The 22,686-nt window shown below is 37.5% G+C and overlaps 1 protein-coding gene and 1 long non-coding RNA gene across 3 annotated transcripts in view; one reads left to right on the top strand and one right to left on the bottom strand.

Moving 5' to 3' along the window:
• The window catches only part of ZNF215 (zinc finger protein 215), a 30,928-nt gene extending 9,353 nt beyond the window's left edge, over positions 1 to 21,575 (bottom strand). Inside the window, exons 1-4 of the mRNA XM_058306328.2 lie at positions 21,000 to 21,575; positions 12,838 to 12,926; positions 11,090 to 11,222; positions 10,683 to 10,778 (exon numbers count right to left, since the gene is read on the bottom strand). Of these exons, the coding sequence (XP_058162311.1) occupies positions 10,683 to 10,778; positions 11,090 to 11,222; positions 12,838 to 12,926; positions 21,000 to 21,399 (718 nt within the window). The 5' untranslated portion in view covers positions 21,400 to 21,575. The remainder of the gene's footprint in view (positions 1 to 10,682; positions 10,779 to 11,089; positions 11,223 to 12,837; positions 12,927 to 20,999) is intronic.
• Positions 1 to 22,686, top strand: part of LOC139439875 (uncharacterized) — a 58,782-nt gene that overhangs the window by 24,395 nt on the left and 11,701 nt on the right. The window lies entirely within an intron of this gene.

The following is a 22,686-nucleotide window of genomic DNA, read 5'->3' on the forward strand; positions in this document are numbered from 1 at the left end:
TTCTTTGTCTACTCTTGGAGATTAATTAGCTGTTGCTTTTGCATAAGTGTTATATCTTCTCTTTGTCACTTTGTTCTTCTTATTCTAATTTCTTGTTGCTGGTTACATTCACTTTAAAGGAAAGTATTAGTGCCGGGGAAAGGTAATTGTGTAAGCAAGGAAAAAGTGTAAGGTAGTATTGGTGATATATGTTAACAAAGCAAGAATATGAGATCTGGGAGGATGGAGGTTATGTATAATTGTGTAAAGTTATAGCAGTAGGTAGAGTACCTGTTATGAGGTAGCTGACTTAATATGGGAGGAATATGGTATGAGCTAAAAAGCTATTGTTTTCATGAGATAGGGAAAGAGAAAAGAAAGGTAATAGTTCAAGAGTGGATAACAGACAGAAAACAAAACAAGGGTATTAGGAATTAAGAGTTAGATACTTTGTGGATCAAAGAAAGGGAGATGGGAGGTGGAATATAGGAGAGACAGTAGATGATGGCGGATATCAAGATGTAGGCAAAAGGGGATAGTGTAGGTAGCCTAAATCAGTTCACTTAGAAATGAGGCAGTGGAGGATGAGAGAACCCAGCAAATGTGAGGTGTTCCCTGCAGCACCTATTGTATAATTGAATTAAAATAAAATAAGTAGAAAAGGAGGGACAAGAGGGAGAGCAAAAACAGAAAAAGAAAAAATGAAAGAAAAGAATAGAAGAAAGGAAAAAAGAGAAAGGGGGGGCAAAGGGTGGGGAACAGGTAGGGGTAAGAAAAAACCAGATATACGCGAACCACAATTGCAACACCAACTACAACAACAACAACAAAAAACCCTAAATAACTGAATTAAAAAAAAGACTTTGGGGGATATGCTGGGAGAAAAGACTAGGGGATAATGCAATATTAGCAATCAGGACGTTAAAAAAAGTGAAAAATAAGATAAAATGAAAATAAGAACAAAACAAAATGAAATGGTAAAGAAAAAATGCAAACGTTGAAGGCAAGGGCATTCAAGGACCTCAGATGGACCTCAGGGCGTGATGGATTCAGGGGTGGAAAGTCTGAGATATTGAAGACTCAAGAGGTGTGAGTCTCTGGGGTGTGGGCCACCAGAGTTTAGGGGACTCAGACCTGGCCACCTCAAATCTGGTCAACAGGAAGCCTAGGAGCCCCGCAGTGTAACACAGCCCTCAGGGATCCCCGCAGCTGGGTGCCAGCCCTATGGGGGAAGTCAGATCCGCAAACTCTATATTATGTCTGAACCCTGCAATTCACTTACTCACTAGGGTTTATTTTTGTGGATATTTCGTCAATCCAGCTTTTGGACCGCTCTCACCCTATGATCCCACAAAACGGCCACCTGGGGGCACCTCTACACCGCAGCCAATTTAATGACGCAGCTCCGGAGCCCGGGCCATGGGTTGGGCTCCAGTTGCAAACGCCGAAAACAGATTCCACAACTGGAATTCCCAAGCCTCGCAAAATATTCCCTAATCGGCTTCCGGACATGTCTCCCTCCCTTGCCGCACCCTGTAACAACCTCCCAATTACGTCCCTTTATTGCCAACAATCTGATTCCTTTGCAGATCGGCAGCCGGGCCTGTGGGGGCGGGGCTCCAGGCGGAAGCGCTATTATTTGTGTCCGCAATCAAAAATTCCCCCGCTTCACAACAAAACACCGTCTGTCTCCCCAAATCGAGCTGCAAAGGCGTCCCGTCCCATCAACCCCCCAACAGCCCGCCCAGGACTCGCGAATTCCCCAATACCGCAGAGCCACCAAAAAGCACGGCTGCAGTGCGGGTTCTGCGGCTCCACCCACCCCCAAGGAGGGAGCAATCCGTGTGCAGGTCTCACCTCCGGGCAATAGAACCCAAATTATATCTTATAGACCAATCCTCTCCGTTACCTTCCCACCAAATCGATGTCCAGACACTTCCTGCCCTGCAAAAATCCTGAAAAAGCCTGGTCCCAGAGAACCTTCAGCGGTGCCCAGCTGCCTCTTCCCAGGAGAGATGGCAAGGCAAGCTCACTCAGCCACCATCTTGCCGGAAGTGCCTAATGATTTTATTCATTGTGCTTTATTGGTAACCAAATTAAATCTTCAGCTCTGCAGTCTCACATATATTATCATACCATTTTGTACCTGTCTCCAGGTACATATCTACTTATCTACTCTCTCTCAACTCTTTGGATGAGACTGAAGTTATCATCTATGTAGAAATAACTTCCTTTAATATCCTCATTTTTGTCAAATCATTGCTCCTCTAATATTTATACTATAGTCCATGGAGATACCTTGAATGACCATCATTCTTCATCTCTCATATTTAATCTGTGCTTAGTTACTATTATTTTATTTTATAAAATGACTTTTACCTCAAAGAAGCACAATGATATCTACAACTTTGTTAACCACATATCAGTTCAGTCTGGTGTAGTCTAATTTCTAGCAGAAATTATCATTTGTCTGTATAATAACAAAGCTGGAACTGGAAGCTAACTACTAAATCAGAATCTCCTGGGTGGAAGGTGGAAATAGGAATATATATGTATGTATATATACTATATACCTATACATTAGTTTATATATGTGTATATATATATTATAAACATACCCTTTTCAAGGCTTACCAAATGATTCAGATGAATGATTAGATTTAAGAACCAATGATCCTAGTTTATTAGAGACAGTAGAATGTGAATCGGATAGAGAATGTAAAGCCAAATTTTGGAGAGCTTTGGTTAACTAACAGAAATGTATGGATATTAATCTATAAGCACAGATAAGCTTGGAGTAATCTAAAGAGTTGGGGGAAACTGTCAGATCAGCCAAAGGAAGGCAGAGATGATCTGGCATGGGGGTAGTCTCCAATACAGAAGTAACAGAAGTACACAGAGGAAAAAGATTGGGATTGTAACTGTCAGATCAGCCAAAGGAAGGCAGAGATGATCTGGCATGGGGGTAATCTCCAATACAGAAGTAGACAGAGAAAAAAGATTGGGATTGTAAGCTAAAGTTTAAATTATTCATTCTTGTTTTAGGTTAGAGGCAGGAAAAAAAAGTCACATAGAACATTAAGATAAAGCAAAATTTCTGAGTTTGGAATTAGTGACCAGCAGAAGCCAATGATTTGAAATCTATGTATTGAGAGCAAAAGGAGAACACATTATGGGTTAATAGCATGTATAAAGCAAAAATAATAATATAGCCATTAAAATCAACAGATAAGAATGTCTGGAAACCCAGGTGCTGGTTCTCCTGAGGGCTGCAGCGATCCATAGGTTCTATGGTCAAGGCAGATGGCTCTGGAGTTCAGGGCCATATCAGTTGGCCCTATTTTGGAGTTTGTGTTCCTGAGTGTGATGGAGTTGGACTCAGATATAATCTTTCTACACATGCCTCTTCTGTTACTTTTACTGGACCTGTGGTTGGCGTTTGGGTTGGTGTATACTCAGGAGACCTGAATCTCTGAACTGTCCACGTGATGGCCAGGCCCTGGGCCTCAGCAGACTTGCAGCTCCTACCCTCTGGTTTGTTGGGCCTACCCTGGCCAGCTGACAGGGAGGTGAAGAGGGTCAACCACCACACCAGGGAGCCAAGAGTGCCTACAGCTGCAAGCAGGAGAATTGTATCCATCATCCATGTGGAATCTAAGCCCCCTCTTGATGTAGAGGGGGACCGGACATAGCCATCCTATGTCCACAAGATGGAGGAATAGAGTATGGATTAGAATGGACTTACTGGTGTTCTGCTGGGGAACTACTGTGATTAGTAAGGGAAGAAATTGTAGTAGTGATGTGGAGAGGGTGGCCACGGTGGCTGCTGATGGTTGGGAGAGGGAAGAAGGGATATGGTATGGGGATAGATGCTGGATATTGTGTGTCCTGTCGTGACCTACTAGGTGGACTGGCAAGAGTGTGGACTACAATGTGGATCACTGTTCATGTGCTGCAGCAGTTCTGCAGAATGTTTTCGCTGGGTGCAGTGGATGTGCCACAATGATGGAAGAGTTTGTTGATGTGGGAGGGGTGGCGTGGGTGGGGTGGGGGTTATATGGGGACCTCATATTTTTTGAATGTAACATTTAAAAGAAAATAAAGAAAAAAAAATGCCTATTACCACAGTTATTTAATATTGACCCAAAAGACTTAACTAATGAAAGAAAAATACGTGAAACAAAAATAAGAAATTTAATTATTAGAAATGAAGAAAAAGCTATTATTTTCAAATGATAACTTTCTATTTAGAAAATCCAAAAGACTGAACATCAATACTATTACATCTATTGAAAACTTTGAAAAGTGGGCAGATAGAAAATAAAAATACTAGTAGCTTTTCTACATATTAGAAGTGAGTGCCTTGAAAATTATAAAATACATGAAAATGATTTTAAAATTAAGAGTAAGGCAATTAGAAGCAAAGTGGGCATCACCATCTCTAAATCCTCAAGATGGTGGAATGAATGATGGACTAAGGCAGACTTATTACTCTACTATAGACTTATTATTCTAGTAATGGAATAACTCTTATTGATGTAAAGGGAGTGACCATCAGAGTTTCTGAGGGATGGGAAAGGGAATAGGTGTAATACTGGGGGCATTTTTGGGACTTTGGATTTGTCCTGCATGACATTGAAGTAATGGATACTGGCCATTGTCATAACTGACAAAATATAAACTATAATGTAAACTGTAGTCCATGGTTAGTAGCAATGCTTCAATATTCAATGGATTCATCAATTATAACAAATGTACCACACTAATGAAGGATGTTGTTAATGTGGGAAAGTGTGGAATGGGAGTGGGGTATAATGGAATCCCTTATATTTTTTATGTAACATTTACATAATCTAAAGCTTCTTTAAAAATAAAAAAAATTAGGGAAACAGATGTGGCTCAAGCGATTGGGCTCCCGTCTACTATATGGAAAACCCAGGTTTGATTCCCGGGGCCTCTGGGTGAAGGCAAGCTGGCCCACATTGTAGAGAGTTCACGCAGCAAGATGATGCAACAAAAGGGAGATGCAGAGGAGAGACAGTGAGAGATGCAGCAGATCAGGGAGATGAGGTGGCTCAAGCAATTCAGTGCCTCTCTCCCACACCAGAGGTCCTGAGATTGGTTCCTGGTGCCTCCTAAAGAGAAAGATGAGAAGACAAGCAGACACAGAAAGAACACACAGCGAATGGACACAAAGAGCAGACAGCAAGTGCAAACAGTAAGGGGGCGGGGGAGGAAAAAAAACTTAAAAAAATAAAATTAAATTAAGAGTAAGGAAATTTCATTAAAAAATGAGTTACACAAATATGAGGAGCATAAGGATTTACTTAGCGAAACAACAATGAAGAATTCTGCTATTCAATAAATACTGCTGGAATAATTACTGTTTTGGTTAAGTATTACTTCTAACAAACTACTCCAAAACTTAGTGACTTACCACAGTAATCCTTTTATTTTCACAATTTTGTGAACCATTTGGGGAGTTCTTCTGCTCCATGTGATCATGGCTGGGAATGCAATGATCCAGGGGCTCAAATGGAATGTCCAAGATGGCTTACTCACATGATTGGAAGTTGATGCTGGCTGTTTTTTGTAACTCAGTTGGTTCTGTGGACCAAAGCACCTCTACATGGTTTCATATGAAGCTTGGGCATTTCATAGCATGGTGGATGGGTTCTGAGAGGGAATTATCCTGAGAGGAACTGGAAGCTATCAGTTTCTTAAAGGCCAGGCCCAGAAATGGCATACTATCACTTCCAGCACATTTTGGTGCTTCTGCAGCCATAGGATAAGCCCAGATTCAAGGGGAGAAAAAATACATTCCATTTTACTATGGAGAGAATATCAAAGAATTGAAGGCCATTTTGGGTTGATCATAGTTTCTGTCCTTTGGCCACAAATTATTTATATTCTTACCCCTTGTAAAATACATTCACCTTCTCCTAAAATCCCCAAAGTCTCATCCCATTATGGCACCAAGCTTCAAGTCCAGGATCTCATCATTTAATTAGGTTCTAGTTTATAAGAGGCCTCTCAGGCATAGTTCCCCTCTGAAGATGTATGTATTAAAGAGAAAAGTTATCTGCCCCTCACACCCCATATACCCTGGTGAGGAAGAGAAGAAAAACTACAATAGGTAATTTCATTTTATGGAAGGCAGATAGTAATATAGGTTTCATAGCAATTTTGAAACACAGATGGGCACATACCACCAGTTTTTCAAGTGGCCCCCAAAATGCTCTATGAGATTGATTCTCTGTAGCTCTTGCCTCTGTATTCTAAGTTGCCCTACTTTTTGCATAAGAAATGGCCCAAGTTTGTAGCTGAGGTTTCTTGTTCTGCTTCCTGCTTATATGAAGTTGAGGACCTAAAGGCTCCTTTTTGTTTGAATTATGTCCCTTTCAGTTCAAGCTGTTATCATTCCTTTGAAAACTGTGTGAGTATCCCATTATTAAATTATAATCCACTCTATTAAGTAAAAGCCATTCCTACAAATCTCTTTAAGACACTTCCTTTCTACCTTGGGTGGGGAGTCATGATTCTTTGGGATGGGACTACTTAATATTCTTAGATGCACTCTAGTCTAGAGAGGATCTAAGAAGCATATACTTTTGTACAGCTGAGGTCTATAATGATCTCCTTAAATCTGAATTCTTAACAAAGGGTCTTAGAGCTGAAACCTGAAGATCTTGACCCTGAGAAATTTTACTGATAGCACCTTGGATTTAATCTTTGCCCTGACATCATTTCTTCCTTTGAGTGCTTTTTACTGTGAGAGATTATTGATGAGTTTTATTTTCAAACCCAACAACTTGTGGCTCGAAAATATTTCCTCTGGATTGTTCTTGAAAAATAACAGTTCTTTCTTTAGTTCATCTCCTTCTGTTTGTACCTGATCATGTGCAGCTAAAAGAAACCAGTTAGCACTTTCCACATTCTGCCTGGAAATTTCCTTAGCTAAATCTACAAGTTAATTAGGCATATCTTCTATTTCCCACATTACTGTAGGTGACAGTATTGCCATACCTTCCACCATTACACAACCCAAGTCACCTTTTATCCCCTGTCCACAGTAACAATTATCCTTCAATCACTTAGCCTTTGCTAAGTCTCCATGAGCCTTTTGCAGCTTCTACCTTCTGCTCGATCCCAAAGCAAATGCCACATATTTCAGGTTTTTATGATGGAAATACCCACTTCTAGGTAACAATGTCTGTTTCAGTTATCTACTGCTACATAAGAAACCACACCAAAACTTAACAGTTTAAAACCACAACCACTTTTTTTGCTCATAATTCCATGGATCAGGAATTCAGAACAGGGCAGAGTGGGGCTGGCTTGTCTCTACTTCATGGTACCTGGGGTCCCATCTAGAATAGCCTGAACAGCTGTGAGCTGACAAGAACAGCTTGACTGGATTCTTATGTCCAAGGTTTCTGATTTTTGCTATTGGCTGGGATCACTTGTCTGGATTTAGCAGTTTGCTGCCTGCAAGACCCAAGAATGTTTCACTCTGGTACCTTAATGCTGTTCCATATAGCCTTTATCATTTTTTTTTTTAATTGACTTTGTAATAATATTACATTAAAAGTATAGCCTTTATCATTTCATTAGCTTAGTTAGGCTTCACAGAGGCTCGGTGATATCAGGATAATTGATCTTCATACAATGGCTGCTGATTTGCAAAAAAGAGAGGTAGATGCTGCCAGACATATTAAAGGCTAGACCTAGAACTGGCACAGTGTCACTTCTGATTTTATTGGTTTAACATGATTTAACAGTCATACAGCTGACCCAGATTCACAGGGACTGGAAACAAAGCATATACCTTGATGGAAAGGGTGACAAAGATTTTGTGGTCATCTTCAACCCACCATAATTCATTAACTATTTGGGAAAATAATATTTACTGAAAAAAATTCCAGATAGACCTAAGCATTTTGTTTAAATGATGAAACAGATGAAATCAGAAGAAAATTGGGGAATATGCTTTATTGTCTTGGGTTAGAAAAATCAGGTATAAAATTAAAAGATAAAAAATAATGGGAGAAGATATCTGATGACATAAATAAAAAAATATGGTAGAACATCCATGAATAACATTTTTTAAAAAATAGAGAAATATCTCATTTGCTACAAGTGTGGTAATAATAATTGATATAAGATTTTAATATATCAAGTAAACACCCTTAAAGTTTTAATAGACAAAGGATATAAAAAACCATTTACTGAATCACATATGACTAACACAAATGAAATAACTTTTATCTTTCTCATATCTATCCATCCAGCTAAAGGCTGGAGATATAATGGCAGAGCAAAAAAGAGAGATGTTCCCTACCCTTAAGCAAAATACAGCATAGTATAGGAGTCAAAGACTCACACAGATACATGTAAAATATAATTGTGATGAATGCTAAAAGGAGAAGAATATGGTGCTATGTATGTATATTACAAAAAGAATTAATCTAATCAAGAAAGGCTTCTGTTTAGTTTGCCAAAACCTGCTGGGAGCAATATACCAGAAATGGTCTGGCTTTTCTAATGGGAATTTAAAAGCTTATAGCTCTGAGACTGTGAAAATGTCCATATTAAGGCATCATCAGAGATGCTGTTTCACCAAAGGGTGGCTGCTGGCAATCTTCAATTCTTCCCATGTGGCAAGACACAATGGTGGCTCTCCTGTGTGAGTGGGTCTCTGCCTTCTCCTACAGGCTTACTTCCTCCCCAAGCTCAGCTGTGGGCAATGAAGCATGTGGCTCATCTCTTCCATCTCTCTCTGTCTCTTTCAGGTTCTTGGAAGCCTGTTTCCATGTCTTTGTGCTTCACTGATTTCAGCCCCTGGCCTCCAGGACCTCTCTCTCTGCCTCTTGGGGTTTCTGTTTCTGCCACTTTTTTCTGCGTGTCTGCTGCTTTCAGATATCATTTATAAAGAACTCCAGCAGGAGGACCTACCTTGGGGTCATGACCCATTGAAGCAATCCAATCAAAGGCCCCACCAACTGAACCAAGTCCAAGCAATGGGTCCCACACTCACAGGAATGGATTAGCTCCAAGAATGTGATCTTTTCTGGGATCCACAAAAAAACTTTAAATGTCACAACTTGCCTGAATAAATGTAGATTTACTTGATATATGAAGGAAGAATAGGAGTCAACTATGTAAAAAATAGTTGGAAGAGCATTCTCCATAAAGCAGGGGTTCTTAATCTTTTTTGTTCCATGGACCCCTTTGCCAGCCAGGTGAAAACCACAGACCCCTTACTAAGTCCACACTATACTGTGTAGTTGTTTAATAAATATATCACACCCACATCAACACATCCCCAAAATAATTTTTTTCAAATTTCATTTCAAGTTCATGGATCTCTGGTTAACCCCTGATGTAAAGAAACACAGGTCCTGTAATGGGAGAGGGCAAGCCATACCCAAGGAAAATTGAAATATGTTCCCTATGGAATTGTCTTTTCTCTGCTGTATTCCCAAAAGCTATCAGAATGCGTAAGACACAGTAGACGCTTTGAAGATGGAGAGAAGTGGAGACATTCAAGAGAATTTTAAGAAGCTAACACTAAAAAAGAAAAAAAAAAAAAGATTAGAGAGATGAAGAAAAAGAAATCATGTCAAGATTAATACCTAAACTGTATTTTGCATAACTGGATAGATGATAGTACTCTTGCTCAGATGGGGAACAAAGGAAGAAAATTTGAAAGGAAAAGTCATGACCTTGGTTTTATGAAATTTAAGGCACTTTAAAATATCCAAGAGAAATGTCATGGTATACGTAAATCTTCAGCTCAGAGAAGATACATACATTTCTGGGCTGGAGATATAAATTTCTTAGTCATCTATGTATGTGTGCTAATTTAAACTGTAGGACCCAGGGAGGAAAATGTAGAGTAAGATGAAATGACAAAAATGACAAAATGAGATCAGATGTTGAGAAACTCTGACATTACTGGATAACTAAAGAAGAGTAAGTGTGCAATAGAGGTGGAATAGCTAGAAAAGAAAAAAAAAAAAAAAAAAAAGGAAAATCAGAAGAATTACAAGAACCTAAGAAAGTTTTAAGAATGGAAGAACAGTTAACAGTGTCATTTGCTATTGAGAAGTCAAGTGAGATAAGGAATGAAAAAATGTCTATTGGAAATAGCTATAATAAAGTCATTAATTAGCAAAACTGTTTCAGTTGAATGTTTGGGATTAAGCACTAATCTGGAATAGGGTGAGGAATAGGAGGTAAGAAAATGAAGGCAAATATAAAAACTCTTGAGAAGTTAGGCTGTAAAGAAGAGGTAAGAAATACAAATGGAAGCTAGAGAAGGATCTAAGGTTGATAGAAAACTTTAAAAAATAGTGATAACCTGAAATGTTAAAATGCCGCTGGGAGGATGAAGCAGAAATGGTGAAAATACAAGGGAGAGAAGGCAAGGAGAAATAGGATAAAAGAGTAATGGAATTTCTCTTAGAAAGGAGTAGAGTAATTCACTGTTCTCCAAATTCATGACACTATTTTCCCTGCCACATAAAAAAAAGAGCCTGTGAACAAAGGGCAATGATGACTTTTCTTCTTCAGGGTTTAGGTGACTTTGTCACCTCTCCAGCTAAAAACTCAGACATCATCATGAACTGGCTGGATTGCACAGGTCTGTGTGTTCATGAATAGAAATTTCTTACAATGCCTCATATCTCCTTCATTCTTACCAAAAATGGTCCTTCTTGGTATTTCTCCCTCCATTATCCATGTTTTTTTCTTACTCTCCAACTTGGCACTCTTGATTGGCTTGGGAAGTAGATGCCCTGTTCATGCAGGAAAAGACAAAACATGATAACTTTGGGCATTTTTACAGGGGAAAAAATCCCATACCAACCTAATGGTCTAAGAACTATCAAAGGCTAGAAGGGCACCATGGGTCTGTGTGTTTCTGGCTTTGTATCAGAAAAGACTTTCAACCAGATAGAGCAGAGAAATACACTATTGAGTCTAAAGGGAATCAGGAAACCTGGACCCAAACCCAAATGTACTTAAACCACTTCAGCAGTCCTACAGCTTTTAAGAATAGATGAAGAAGGCTACTAATAGGCAGATTAGGTAAATGCATAGACACCACCTTTATGCAATGAATTCAGGTTCCTAAAGTTCTCCAGCATCACATCCCTGTACAGGTTCTTTACAGCAGGATCCAGTTGGCCCCACTCTTCCTCGCTGAATTCCACAACCACATCTTTGAATGTCACTGGTTCCTAAAACATTAAATTCTTTTTTAAATGGAAGATCACTCCCAAAAATGTTAAGGGAGGAATGAAGTTGGGAAGAATAGGGTAGGTGTCCAGAATACATGAGAAACTGACAGGATAATGTTTGGGGTTCTAAATGATGAAAATCAAGTTGTATTAGGTGTCAATCAATTTAGTACTATATATACTCTGTGAGGGCTACCAAAGTAAAATGAAATGCAGTCCTTATTTTAGACTAGTTTACACTCTGGATGGAAAGAAAAAGATGGCTGAAATAATTATATAACAGATGATTACAATAGAGTATAAAGAATTTACATAAAAGGAGTTCAGAGCAGCAAGTGTTTAAGGTATATTTCAGGAAAATTTGTAATGAACATGTAGGATCCGTTAGAAGAAGTAGGACATTTTTAAAATTGAGAAATGCAGCCTGCTAGCTCCTTATTCAGATTCCAAAGCCCAATGTCACCTTGTCTGAGATGCCTTCCCTGACCACATGAACAAAGTAGCCTCCCTCCTAATCAGTCTCTATGCCATTATCTTTCTTTTCCTTTTATAATTATTGCTATCTGAAATGATCTTATTTGCATGTGTTTGCAAGAGCCACAAAGACAGGGATTTTGTCCTTTTTACCTACATATTCCCAACCTTTTGAAAAGTGCCTGGCATATTAGGTACTGAATAAATATTTGCTAATAAATAAACTCCCTCCTGTCTTATATGGGCCTTTATATCAATTATTCACTTTTTTCTCCAGTATATTCTACCTTGTCTTTATTGGCCCCTTCCAATACACTAACATATATTACACAAATCTTTTCTCTCTCCTTCAGAGCCAGTCTTTGTGAATAAGGTATCTATATTAATTTTGTCTCCTTCCTCATGTTCTCCTCGAGGTCTCAACCTACTGCAACCAGATTTCTATCCCTATGATATACTGACTCCTACCCATTAAATAACATCACTTAGGATTCTTCCCTTCTCCCCCTTCACTTTTTTAAAGAAGCTTTAGATTACAGGCTACATAAAAAATATAAGGGATTACCATATGCCCCACTTCCTCCTCCTCCCACATTCCCACATTAACAATATCCTTCATTACTGTGGTACATTTGTTACTATTAATGAAAATATATTGAAGCACTGCTACTAATCATGGACAGTTTACATTATAGTTTTTACTCTGTCCCACACAATTTTGCAGGTCATGACAAAGTATACAGTGGCCTGTATCTGTCACTGTAATGTCATGCAAGACAACTCCAGTGTCCCCAAAATGTCCCCATATTACAACTATTCTTCCCTCTCCCATCCCTCAGAACCTCTGGTGGTTACTGCCTTTATAAATGGAAACATTCTCTGGGTGGGCTCTAATCCTGTAGCTTCTATTATATTTTATATTCTTGAGATAAAAGATGTACAGGGAATATACAAGGTTAAGAGAAAATATATTCCAAGGGTATATCACCAATGAGAATAGGTCCAAAGGAGAAAAAGAGAATAAAGTCTCATGTCCTTGGATAAAATGATGTTTAGCAAAAGTTGAAGGACCAAAAAAGTAAAACCAGGTCATATTAAAAAAGACCATATATTTTCAGTAAAGGGTAGATTCATAACTCACCTGGGATTTGCCTGTTAGTGAGTCAGCTTCCATTTCCTCCTTCTTGATGCTCCCCTTCTGGAGAAGGACAGGCTTGTTATAGGATAGATCTGAGAAAAATGAAGGAAAACAAGTTTTGTCCTGGAGCACCTTTAAATGATTAGTGTTTATTTTCTGTCTAGGGTATGCCATGGCTATTATTAAGAATCATGTAGAATTTTGAAAAAATAACAGTGTCTGATCTTACGCAATCAGAATTTCCAAGGGTAGGGTCCAGATCTTGTACTTTTAAAAGGTTCTAAATGTGATTCTAATTTTTTGCCAGTGTTTGAGAACGCTGAATCAGAGAGAAGAGGGACAAAATAATATTTTGAGGTCTCATTTGTGGTTTAGCAGAGCCCCAAAAATAATTTTGACCCTCTCATAACTAAAACCTAGTGCTTTCCCACAACAAGCTGTTGAGTCTACTGGGAGCTAAGAATATTTCAGCCAACTCCTTCCTAAACTCACTGGGAAGAATTCTATTTGAGGGTTATTTTCCTCTAAGTTGCTCTGTGTATACTATACACAGACTTAGGCTGTCTGGCCACCTTAAACTGCTGACTCTTTCAGGATATAAGGATCTAAGAAACAACCAACTCTTTTCTCTAGCCCTACTCTATGGTCACTTTCTTAAAGTTTCTTATAAGTTATACCAGTAATTTTTAAATGCCAGACCATGGACCAAAACTGGTCATGAAGTTTTCCTTAAAACCAAGGTGAGACAAGAAAAATAGAAACAAATGTAGTAAACTTGTAATATCATTCAACTTTATTCCATTGAAAAGAGTATTTTTGATATTAAAATATCTTTTGTGTAATGATAATTGATTTAAAAAATGTTCTTACTTGAAAAATAAAAGGAATTGGCAAACCTACATCATTCCCATCCTCCCCGTTTTTTTTTTTTTTTTAACTTTTAATGACCTTTGATGGCCCCAAATCTGAGAACCCAGTTATATAATAACCATTAAACCTCCATTGTAAATGTACAATTGGATTTGATGATAATTCAAACAACTGCTTAGGGGGACTTCTTAAAATAAATCAGAATTTCTCAGTAATATGCCATCTGAATACTGCAAAAAGAATACTGTTACCTTTGTTAGGACTCTAACACCTTGTGGAACCTCTGTTCAGTACCATAATCGCTAGGACAGTCAATACAACATTGTTCTTTATTCTTGTCAAGTTATTGGAAATATGCGAGATGTTTTGGAAAGGTACAAAAACCTCCAGTCAGCTCTCTCCTTATTGTTCTCTCTGAATACTGTTCCTTCCCTTAATTCTCCTTCTCTGCCGATCTCCTTCTTAAATCTTTACAGGTATGTTCTCTGATACTCTCATATCGTTTTAAAGAAAATTCCATATACATTCATGAGTTCTTTACAAAATATTCTTTCTCCCTCTTTAAGTGGAACTTGGCCCTCACCAACTCACCAGGAACCATGCTCCAAGTATCATAGTTTTGCTTGCTGTTTTAATATACCTGTACTTTCCCATTCTCACCGAGCCATAGTTACTTTTCCTCTCTCATGCAAAAAATTCTTTTTACAGGGTCATGCCATCTAGCTAGCCCCTTCTTGGTTTTGTAACAATCTTAAGTTATTGTTCTTTCATTTATTCAAAAAGACATTTATTATCTCTTATGTTTGCTCTCTGAGAGCCCAGAGACTATTATGAATGACAAGAATTCAGTAAGTAGTTGTAATAGGTCAATAAAACTTTGGTTACTTGGCTCATATTGTTGCTTAATCCTCTCTTACAATCCTTTTTATTTATAGAAAGTCAGTAGTAACGTACCTTTTATTCCTGATTTTAGTAATTTTGAGTCTTCTCTTTTTTCCTTGGTCTTGCCAAAGGTTTGTCAATCTTATCTTTTCAAAGAACCAACTTTTACTTTCATTAAAGCTATTGTTTTTCTTTTCTTGATTTCATTTATCTTTTCTCTTACCTTTATTATTTACTTCCTTCTGCTTGTTTCTGGCTTAGTTTGCTCTTCTTTCCCCAGTTCCTCAAGGTGTGAAGTTTGGTTATTATTATTTTTTTTCCAAATAAGGAAGCACTTACTTGGTTTAAAATGAAATCATACAAATAAAATTTGTATAAACACAAATACACACAGAGGCATAGCACAGCAAAAGACAAAGTAAAAAGAAAGAAAACCTTGACAGCTATATACAGTTGGACATAGTTGTGTCCTGTACACTAGAGAGTCTCTTTACAAGATAATCATCTTAGATCACGAGAAGACCAATTTTCAACATCATTCTGCAAAGTGGGTTATGTTAGCATCTCCTCCTCTTTACCCCAATGCCCTCCTTTAGTTTAGCTGATAATTGCTTTGGTGATTGCCACCCACCCGTTTTAAGATGCTTTGCCCTATATGCTTAGTTGGCCACTGTAGTCTGTATATCCCTGTCCATTTTCATAGTTCCCATAGTTCTACCCAATATAATGTCTGCTATAGCCACTACAGTTTTGATTACCAATATAGGCACTACTATAATTTTCATATCCTTGCTCCTAACAGTTATGAAATCCTTGTTTCAGTTTTAGTCCTGACCTCATCACAACCCCTAGTACCATCTCACCCACCACTGCAGCCCCTCTTCCTCCTTTCTGTTGCTGCCTGTATACCACTTTGGGCTGTACAACTTTGATTTCACACTTCCTAGAACCAATATGATCATATCTGCTTTCTAATAATTTCTTTACTGGCTCTTCATATATATATGTGATACAACAAAATCTTTTTGTATCCATGGGAGTTCAATATTTTCAAATTTTCAAAATATTCTTTTATTTGTTCTTCAGAACTATGTGAACTTCGTCTATTAACAAAAACTTGTTTTGGGGTTCTTTCCCTTTTAAAGCCTTCACCCTTTGGGGGGGTCTATCAATTTGCCACCTAGTTTGTGTTCTTTTAGTTACAATACATTATCAACACTAGCAGCATCTTTGAAAAGCACAAATCCAAATTCTCGTAATCTTCCAGGGACTGGATCTGTTTTAATCGTGCAGTCTACGACCTTTCCAAATCGAGACAAATACTCAGATTTTCTTGCTTGTATCCCAGTTCAAGCCTCCAGTAAACATTTTACCATCACCCTGCCAATTCTTGCTTACATTGATCTTGGATCCCTGTGCGAATTCCTGTATATGTCATACTTGCTCACATCCTCCATGGTGACAGAGATACTGGCAGAGGGGTGCTGGCATGCAGAATGAGTCCCGGCAGAAGTGGTGGTAGAGCATTTTATAGAACTGGATATAAAATCTTTTTTTATGTAGGCATATACAGCTATAAATTTCCTTCTGAGCACTGCCTTTGCTGCATCCTATAAGTTTGGTGTGTTGTGCTTTCATTTTCATTGGTCTCTATTTTCTATTTTTTCTTGTGATTCCTTCTTTGACCTATTGGTTAAGCCTGTTGTTTAATTTCCACATATTTGTGTACTTTCCAGTTTTCATACTTTTAAAAAAAATTTTTTTAAAGATTTATTTCTCCCCACCTACCCCCCACCCTGGTTGTCTGTTCTGTGTCTATTTGCTGCGTCTTCTTTGTCCGCTTCTGTTGTTGTCAGCGGCACGGGAATCTGTTTCTTTTGGTTGCATCATCTTGTGTCAGCTCTCTGTGTGGGTGGCGCCATTTTGAGATGAGGCAGGCTGCACTTTCTTTCATCCTAGGCGGCTCTCCTTATAGGGCTCACTCCTTGCGCGTGGGGCTCCCCTACGCGGGGGACACCCCTGCGTGGCACGGCACTCCTTGCGAGTATCAGCACTGCGCATGGGCCAGCTGCACACGGGTCAAGGAGGCCCGGGATTTGAACTGCAGACCTCCCATGTGGTAGACGGATGCCCTAACCACTGGGCCAAGTCCGCCGCCTCGTACTGTTATTGAGTTCTAATTTTATTCTGTTGTGGTCAGATACATCATAAGGACTTTGATCTTTTAAAATTTATTGAGACTTGATTTGTAGTATAACCTTTGGCTTTTTTTGAATATGACATCCTATTCCCTGTATACTTAAGAAGAACATATATCCTGCTGTTGTTGGGTGGAGAGTTCTATAAATGTTAGGTATAGTTGGCTTATAGTATTATTCAAGACTTCTATTTCCTTATCCTGTGTGTTTGTTGAACTATTTATTTCTTCCCTTGTTGTCATTTTTTGCTTCACATATTTTGGGACTCTGTTGTTAGCTAGGTGTACATATTCACAATTGTTATATCTTATTGGTAGAATAATTCATATCATTATATAATGTCTGTTTTGTAACAATTTTTGTCTTAAAGTCTCTTTTGCCTATTAGTATAGTCACACTAGTTGTGTTTAATTTTAATTGTTACTATATATATTATCTAACATTTCCTTTTGAATCACATTCAGTGCTGTTAATTACTTTCACTGTGTTGTGCTACTCTCACCACCTCCAATATCAAAGCATTTCCATCATTCCAAATAGGAACCTTGTACATTGTAAGTCTTAACTTCCCATTCCTTATCCCCCTACCCCCATCCCTGGTAACCTATATTCTAGATTCTGAGTCTATGAATTTGCTTATTCTAATTATTTCCCAAAATATATCTAGTAGTGTGATTGCCAGGTCATACGGTATAAAGCTATACTAAGCATTCTGAGGAACTGCCATCAGCAATGAATGAGCATTGCTATTCCTATTTCTCCACATTCTCTCCAAAACGTATTTTCCATTTTTTAAATAGCACTTCTAATGTGTGTGTAAAGGTCATCTCATTGTGGTTTTGATTTGCATTTCCCTGGTGGCTAATAGTGTTGAGCATCTTTTTGTGCTTTCTGGTCATTTGTATATCATCTATGGAGAGATGTCTATTCAAGTCTTTTGCCCATTTTTGATTGGGTGGTTTATCTTTTTAAGTTCAAGATTTTTTATATATATTCTGGATATTACACCTTTATCAGATATGTGGTTCCCAAATGTTTTCTCCCATTGTGTGTATTGTTTTACTTTCATGATAAAGTTCTTTGAGGAAAAAGTTTTTTAATTTGATAAGGTCCCATTTATGTATTTTCTTCTTTTGTTGCTTGTACTTTCAGTGCAAAGTTTAAGAAAGTATAGCCCATCACAAGGTTCTGAGATGCTTCCCTAAGTTTTCTTCTAGGAGTTTAACAGTTTTGACTTCTGTATTTAGGTTTTGATACATTATAAATTGATTTTTGTGGAAGGTTGGAAATAGGGGACCTTTTTTTTTTTGTTGCAAATGGGGAGTTCCAGTTTTCCCAGAACCATTTGTTGAAGAGAGTATTCTTTCCCAATTGAGGGCTCTTTGCCACCTTGTCAAAAATCAGTTGGCCAAAATGTAAGGGTTGATTTCTGAGCTCTCAGTTCAACTTCATTAGTCTATATGACTGTCCTTGTCCCAGTACCATGATGTTTTGATTCTGATGGCTTTGTATTAAGTTTTAAGATTGGGAAGTGTGAATCCTCCAACTTCATTCTTATCAACATGGTTTCTGCTATTTGGGGCCCCTTATGCTTCCATATAAATTTGATGATTGGCTTTTCCATTTCTTCAAAGATTGCTGGAATTTCCATTGGGATTGCACTGAATCTATAAAACTGCTTTGAGTAGGACGGACATCATAACATTCAGTCTTCAAATTCATGAACATAGAATGAACTTCCTTTTATTTAGGTCTTCTTTGATTTGTTTTAGCAATGTTTTATAGTTTTCTGTGTGCAAATCTAACACCCTTAGATTTATTCCTAGATATATAATTCTTTTAGTTGCTATTGTGAATGAAATTTTCTTCTTGATTTCTTCCTTCAATTGTTCATTTCTTGTTTATAGAAAGACTACTGATTTTGGGTGTTGATGTTGTGCCCTACCATTTTACTGAATTCATGTATTAGCTCTAGGGGCTTTGTTGTGGATTTTTAGGAACTTCTATGTATAAGATCATACTGTCTACAAATAGAGTTTTATTCTTCATTTCCAATTGCGATGCATTTTAATTCTTTTTCTTTCCTAACTGCTCTGGCAATAATTTCCAGTACAATGTTGAATAACAGTGGTGACAGGGGCATCCTTGTCTTGTTCCTGATCTTAGAGGGATAGTTTTCTGTTGTTAGTTCTGGGATTTTCATATATATGCCCTTTATCATGTTAAGGAAGTTTCCTTCTATTCCTATTTTTCTGGCTTTTTTTATCAAGATGGGGTGATGGACTTTGTCAGATGCCTTTTCTGCATCAACCAAGATGATCATGTAGTTTTTATCCTTCGTTGTGTTAAGAAAATCAATTAATCTAATACACCATATTATGTTGAACCAATCTTGCACACCAAGGATAAATCCTACTTAATTATGGTACATAATTCTTTTTGATATGCTGTTGGATATCAACTAGTATTCTGACATCAACTAATAATTTGTTAATATTTTGTATAGGATTTTTGCATCTATATTCATAAGAGATATTGTTCTATAGGTTTTTTTTTCTTGTGGTTATCTTCACCTTGTTTTGGTATGAGGGTGATATTGGCCTTGCAAAATGAATTAGGGAATGCTCTTTCCTTTTCAAATTTTTTTGAAAAAGTTAGAGCAGAATATCTCCATTTCATCTAGGGTATCTAATTTATTTGCATACATTTGGTCATTTATCCCCTTAGAGTTCTTTTTATTTCAGCAGGACCAATAGTAATGTTTTCCTTTTCATTTCTGATTTTCATTATTTGTGTCATCTTTTTTTATCTATCTAGCTAAAGGTTTGCCAATTTTACTGATCTTTTCAAGGAACCAACTTTTGGTTTTGTTGTTTCTATCCCCACCCCCACCCCCGCCATTTCATTTAGCTCCACTCTAATTTTTGCTATTTCCTTCTGCTCACTTTGGGTTTAGTACGTGTGTGTATATCTATCTATCTATATTTAGATAGATAGATATATATTTTTTTCTTCTCCATTTTTTCACCTTTTAACCTACTTGTAGCTTTGAATTTAAGGTAAGTCTCTTGCAGACAGCATTTAGTTGGGTCATGCTTTTTTATCCATTGCCAATCTTTGCCTTTTGCCTGGCAAGTTCAGTCCATTTACATTTATAGCCACTACTGATAATGCAGGATTTTCTTCTGCCATTTTGTATTTAGTCTTTGTATATCTTATACCTTTTTGAACCTCAAGTCTTTCTTAAATGCCTATGTTCATATTTATTGGGTTTTTTTGTGTTGTACCGTATTGACTGCCTTCTCGGTTCTATCCGGGTATATTTCCCATATATTTTCCTATCAGGAAGGTCTGTCTAAGGCAAATCCAGCATGCAGGGTATCCCTGTCTTTCTGGGTCTGTTTTTTGTCCTGCGGTTTTCCTTAGTAGTTTTGGAGTTCCTAAACAGGAGTTTGGTTGTCCCTTCTGTTTCCTAGTATATGGGCCTCCCTCTACCAGGTGTTTGAAGCCCACATGCCTTTGCCCCTGATTGTCCATCTCTACAGTTTCTTACACTCCTTTTATTGCCTCAAGCTACTTTTACCTGGAGTGTAAATTCTCAGAGAAAAGGCACTGTTGAGATACTTTGATTTTAGTCCAGTGACTCCAGTGTTAGACCTGTGATCTATACAATTTTAGGGTAATAAATTCAAGTTGTTTTAAGCCACAGTTAGTTGTAATTTGTTATGGTGACAACAAAAAACGAATACAACCCAATATAAACAAGGACACTCCTCAACTTTCTCTGAAACTGCTCTAACTGAAGTTTGACAATGACTTCATAATCAATAACATCAATGCTATTTTCAATACTCATCTTAATGGGACATTCTTTGTGGCATCACTGTTGAACACTCCCTTCTTCTTTTTTTTTTTTTTTTTAGTTTAAGACACCAGTCTTGCTGGTTCATTGACTTCCTTGATTACTCCATTCTAGTCTGTTTATCTGGCTTCTTTTTTTTTGTTCAGCCTATCATTTTACATTTTTTAGGTAAGGATTAAACATAACCACAATATCAATAACATCAGTGTCTCTAATCAATAATAAATTCCTTGTCAAATATCTGGTCTATTACCTTGTGTCTTAAAAGATCCACATATTCACATGACTGGTTTATACATCTTTTAAATTTTTTTTTTAAATCTCTATATCTGTCCAATTTTTAATATCCTCACCTTCGCCTTTAAGTATTTTGATCACATCATCTATGAGTGTCATCACTTCTTTGCTGTTCCTTGGATGCTGTAAATTCACCCACATCCTGACTTCTTCAGGGAGGATTGTCAGGAATTGTTCCAGCACCAACAGCTCTAGGATCTGTGTCTTTGTATGAAGCTCTGGTCTCAGCCACTGAAGGCAGAGTTCCCAGAGTTGGCTTAGGGTTTCATGAGGCCCAGCCACTTCCAAATACTGGAATTGTCTGAACTTTTGACGAGAGACCTCAGAGTCATATTTCTCCAATACTGAGATGGTTTCCTGCTGCCAAGACACTTCTGCTTTCAGGAACTCACTTTGTAGGGCCAGGTTTTGAGGCTTTGGGGAGGCTATCAACTTGTTCAGAGGCTGCATCTTCATGGACAGAGTTCCCACTGTGGTTCAAATTTGTCTTACCAGAGGATTCCAACAATTTATAGGCATGGATTAAGTATCCATGTACTAGATGCAATGTGAATTGAATCAAATTATATCTCAGTAAGGAGAAAAGTTCCAGGAACTTCAGACACAAAGTCAATATTCAGGAACTTGAGCTACTGAAAAAAGACATAAATAGATAGTGAACAAGTATTAGTGTGGGACCAAAAGATAAAAGAATGCAAATGATAGTCTTAAAATTATGTAAGGGAAATACAAATAAATATTATGGGCTCTACTTTCATTTCCCCCCCTTTTTAGAACAGGAAAATATGTTTTCTCTTTCTTCTAGTTTCCTCCTAAAAAGAAACAAACACAGATAAACAGACATCCCAAAAGAGTAAGAAGAAAAATAGGCCATAGCTTTAAAAAAAACCTCACACTTCAATTGCAGTTAGATTTTATGGCACCAGGTAACAACTCATTTTTGCCTTACAACCAAGTGAAACAAATCTTCAGGCAGGATATTCAGGTTTTTAAGATTTTGGACTAAATATGACTGATAAACCTCTTCCTCACTTCTCATTTAAATGCCAATAAATTTATATAAAATGTGTAAAACTGACAATAGCACTAAAAATTAAGGTAAGGGATAATTATAAAAATATACTAGGATGAATATCCATTAGCTGTTTCATTTGTTAGGGATAGATTTAAAAGTACATATCTTGACTATAATAACTAAGTGTTTTCATTTGTTAAGGACTAACTTTGGGCCAGTCTGCAGGGGCCACCAAGGAGTCTTAGGCTAAACTAAATATTTATACTACCATAGGTTACATTTGGTACCAGTTTACTTGGAAGGCTATTAGATAGAAAAATATAGTAGGAACATAAAAAGCATTTTACTTTGCAGGAGTCCTTGCAGAGTATAGCTCAAGTGTAAGGAGATGAGACTCACGTAGGCAGGTGTGGGAGGCACCCTGATTGAAAAACCTTCCTATAAGAGTCAACTTTTGTAACTTGTTATATATATATGTGTTGTTTACTTCTTCACAAAGCCTGGGTACATTAGAAGAGCACACATCCAATTGTTTTTCTCATTCTGAATTCAATTTATTTTCTATTTTATAGCTTTTGACATTTTTTAAATACATGTTACAAATAATAATCTTTTGCATTTTCTCCCCCATCTCAACACCACAAAGTCACCTGTTTTACCTTGGCTATATTTTAATCCTTTAGAGTAGAATATGCTTATTAAGCCAGTTACACTCTAGTAAACTTGTC

This window comes from Dasypus novemcinctus, chromosome 10 (assembly GCF_030445035.2).
Source record: "Dasypus novemcinctus isolate mDasNov1 chromosome 10, mDasNov1.1.hap2, whole genome shotgun sequence".
NCBI lineage: Eukaryota > Metazoa > Chordata > Mammalia > Cingulata > Dasypodidae > Dasypus > Dasypus novemcinctus.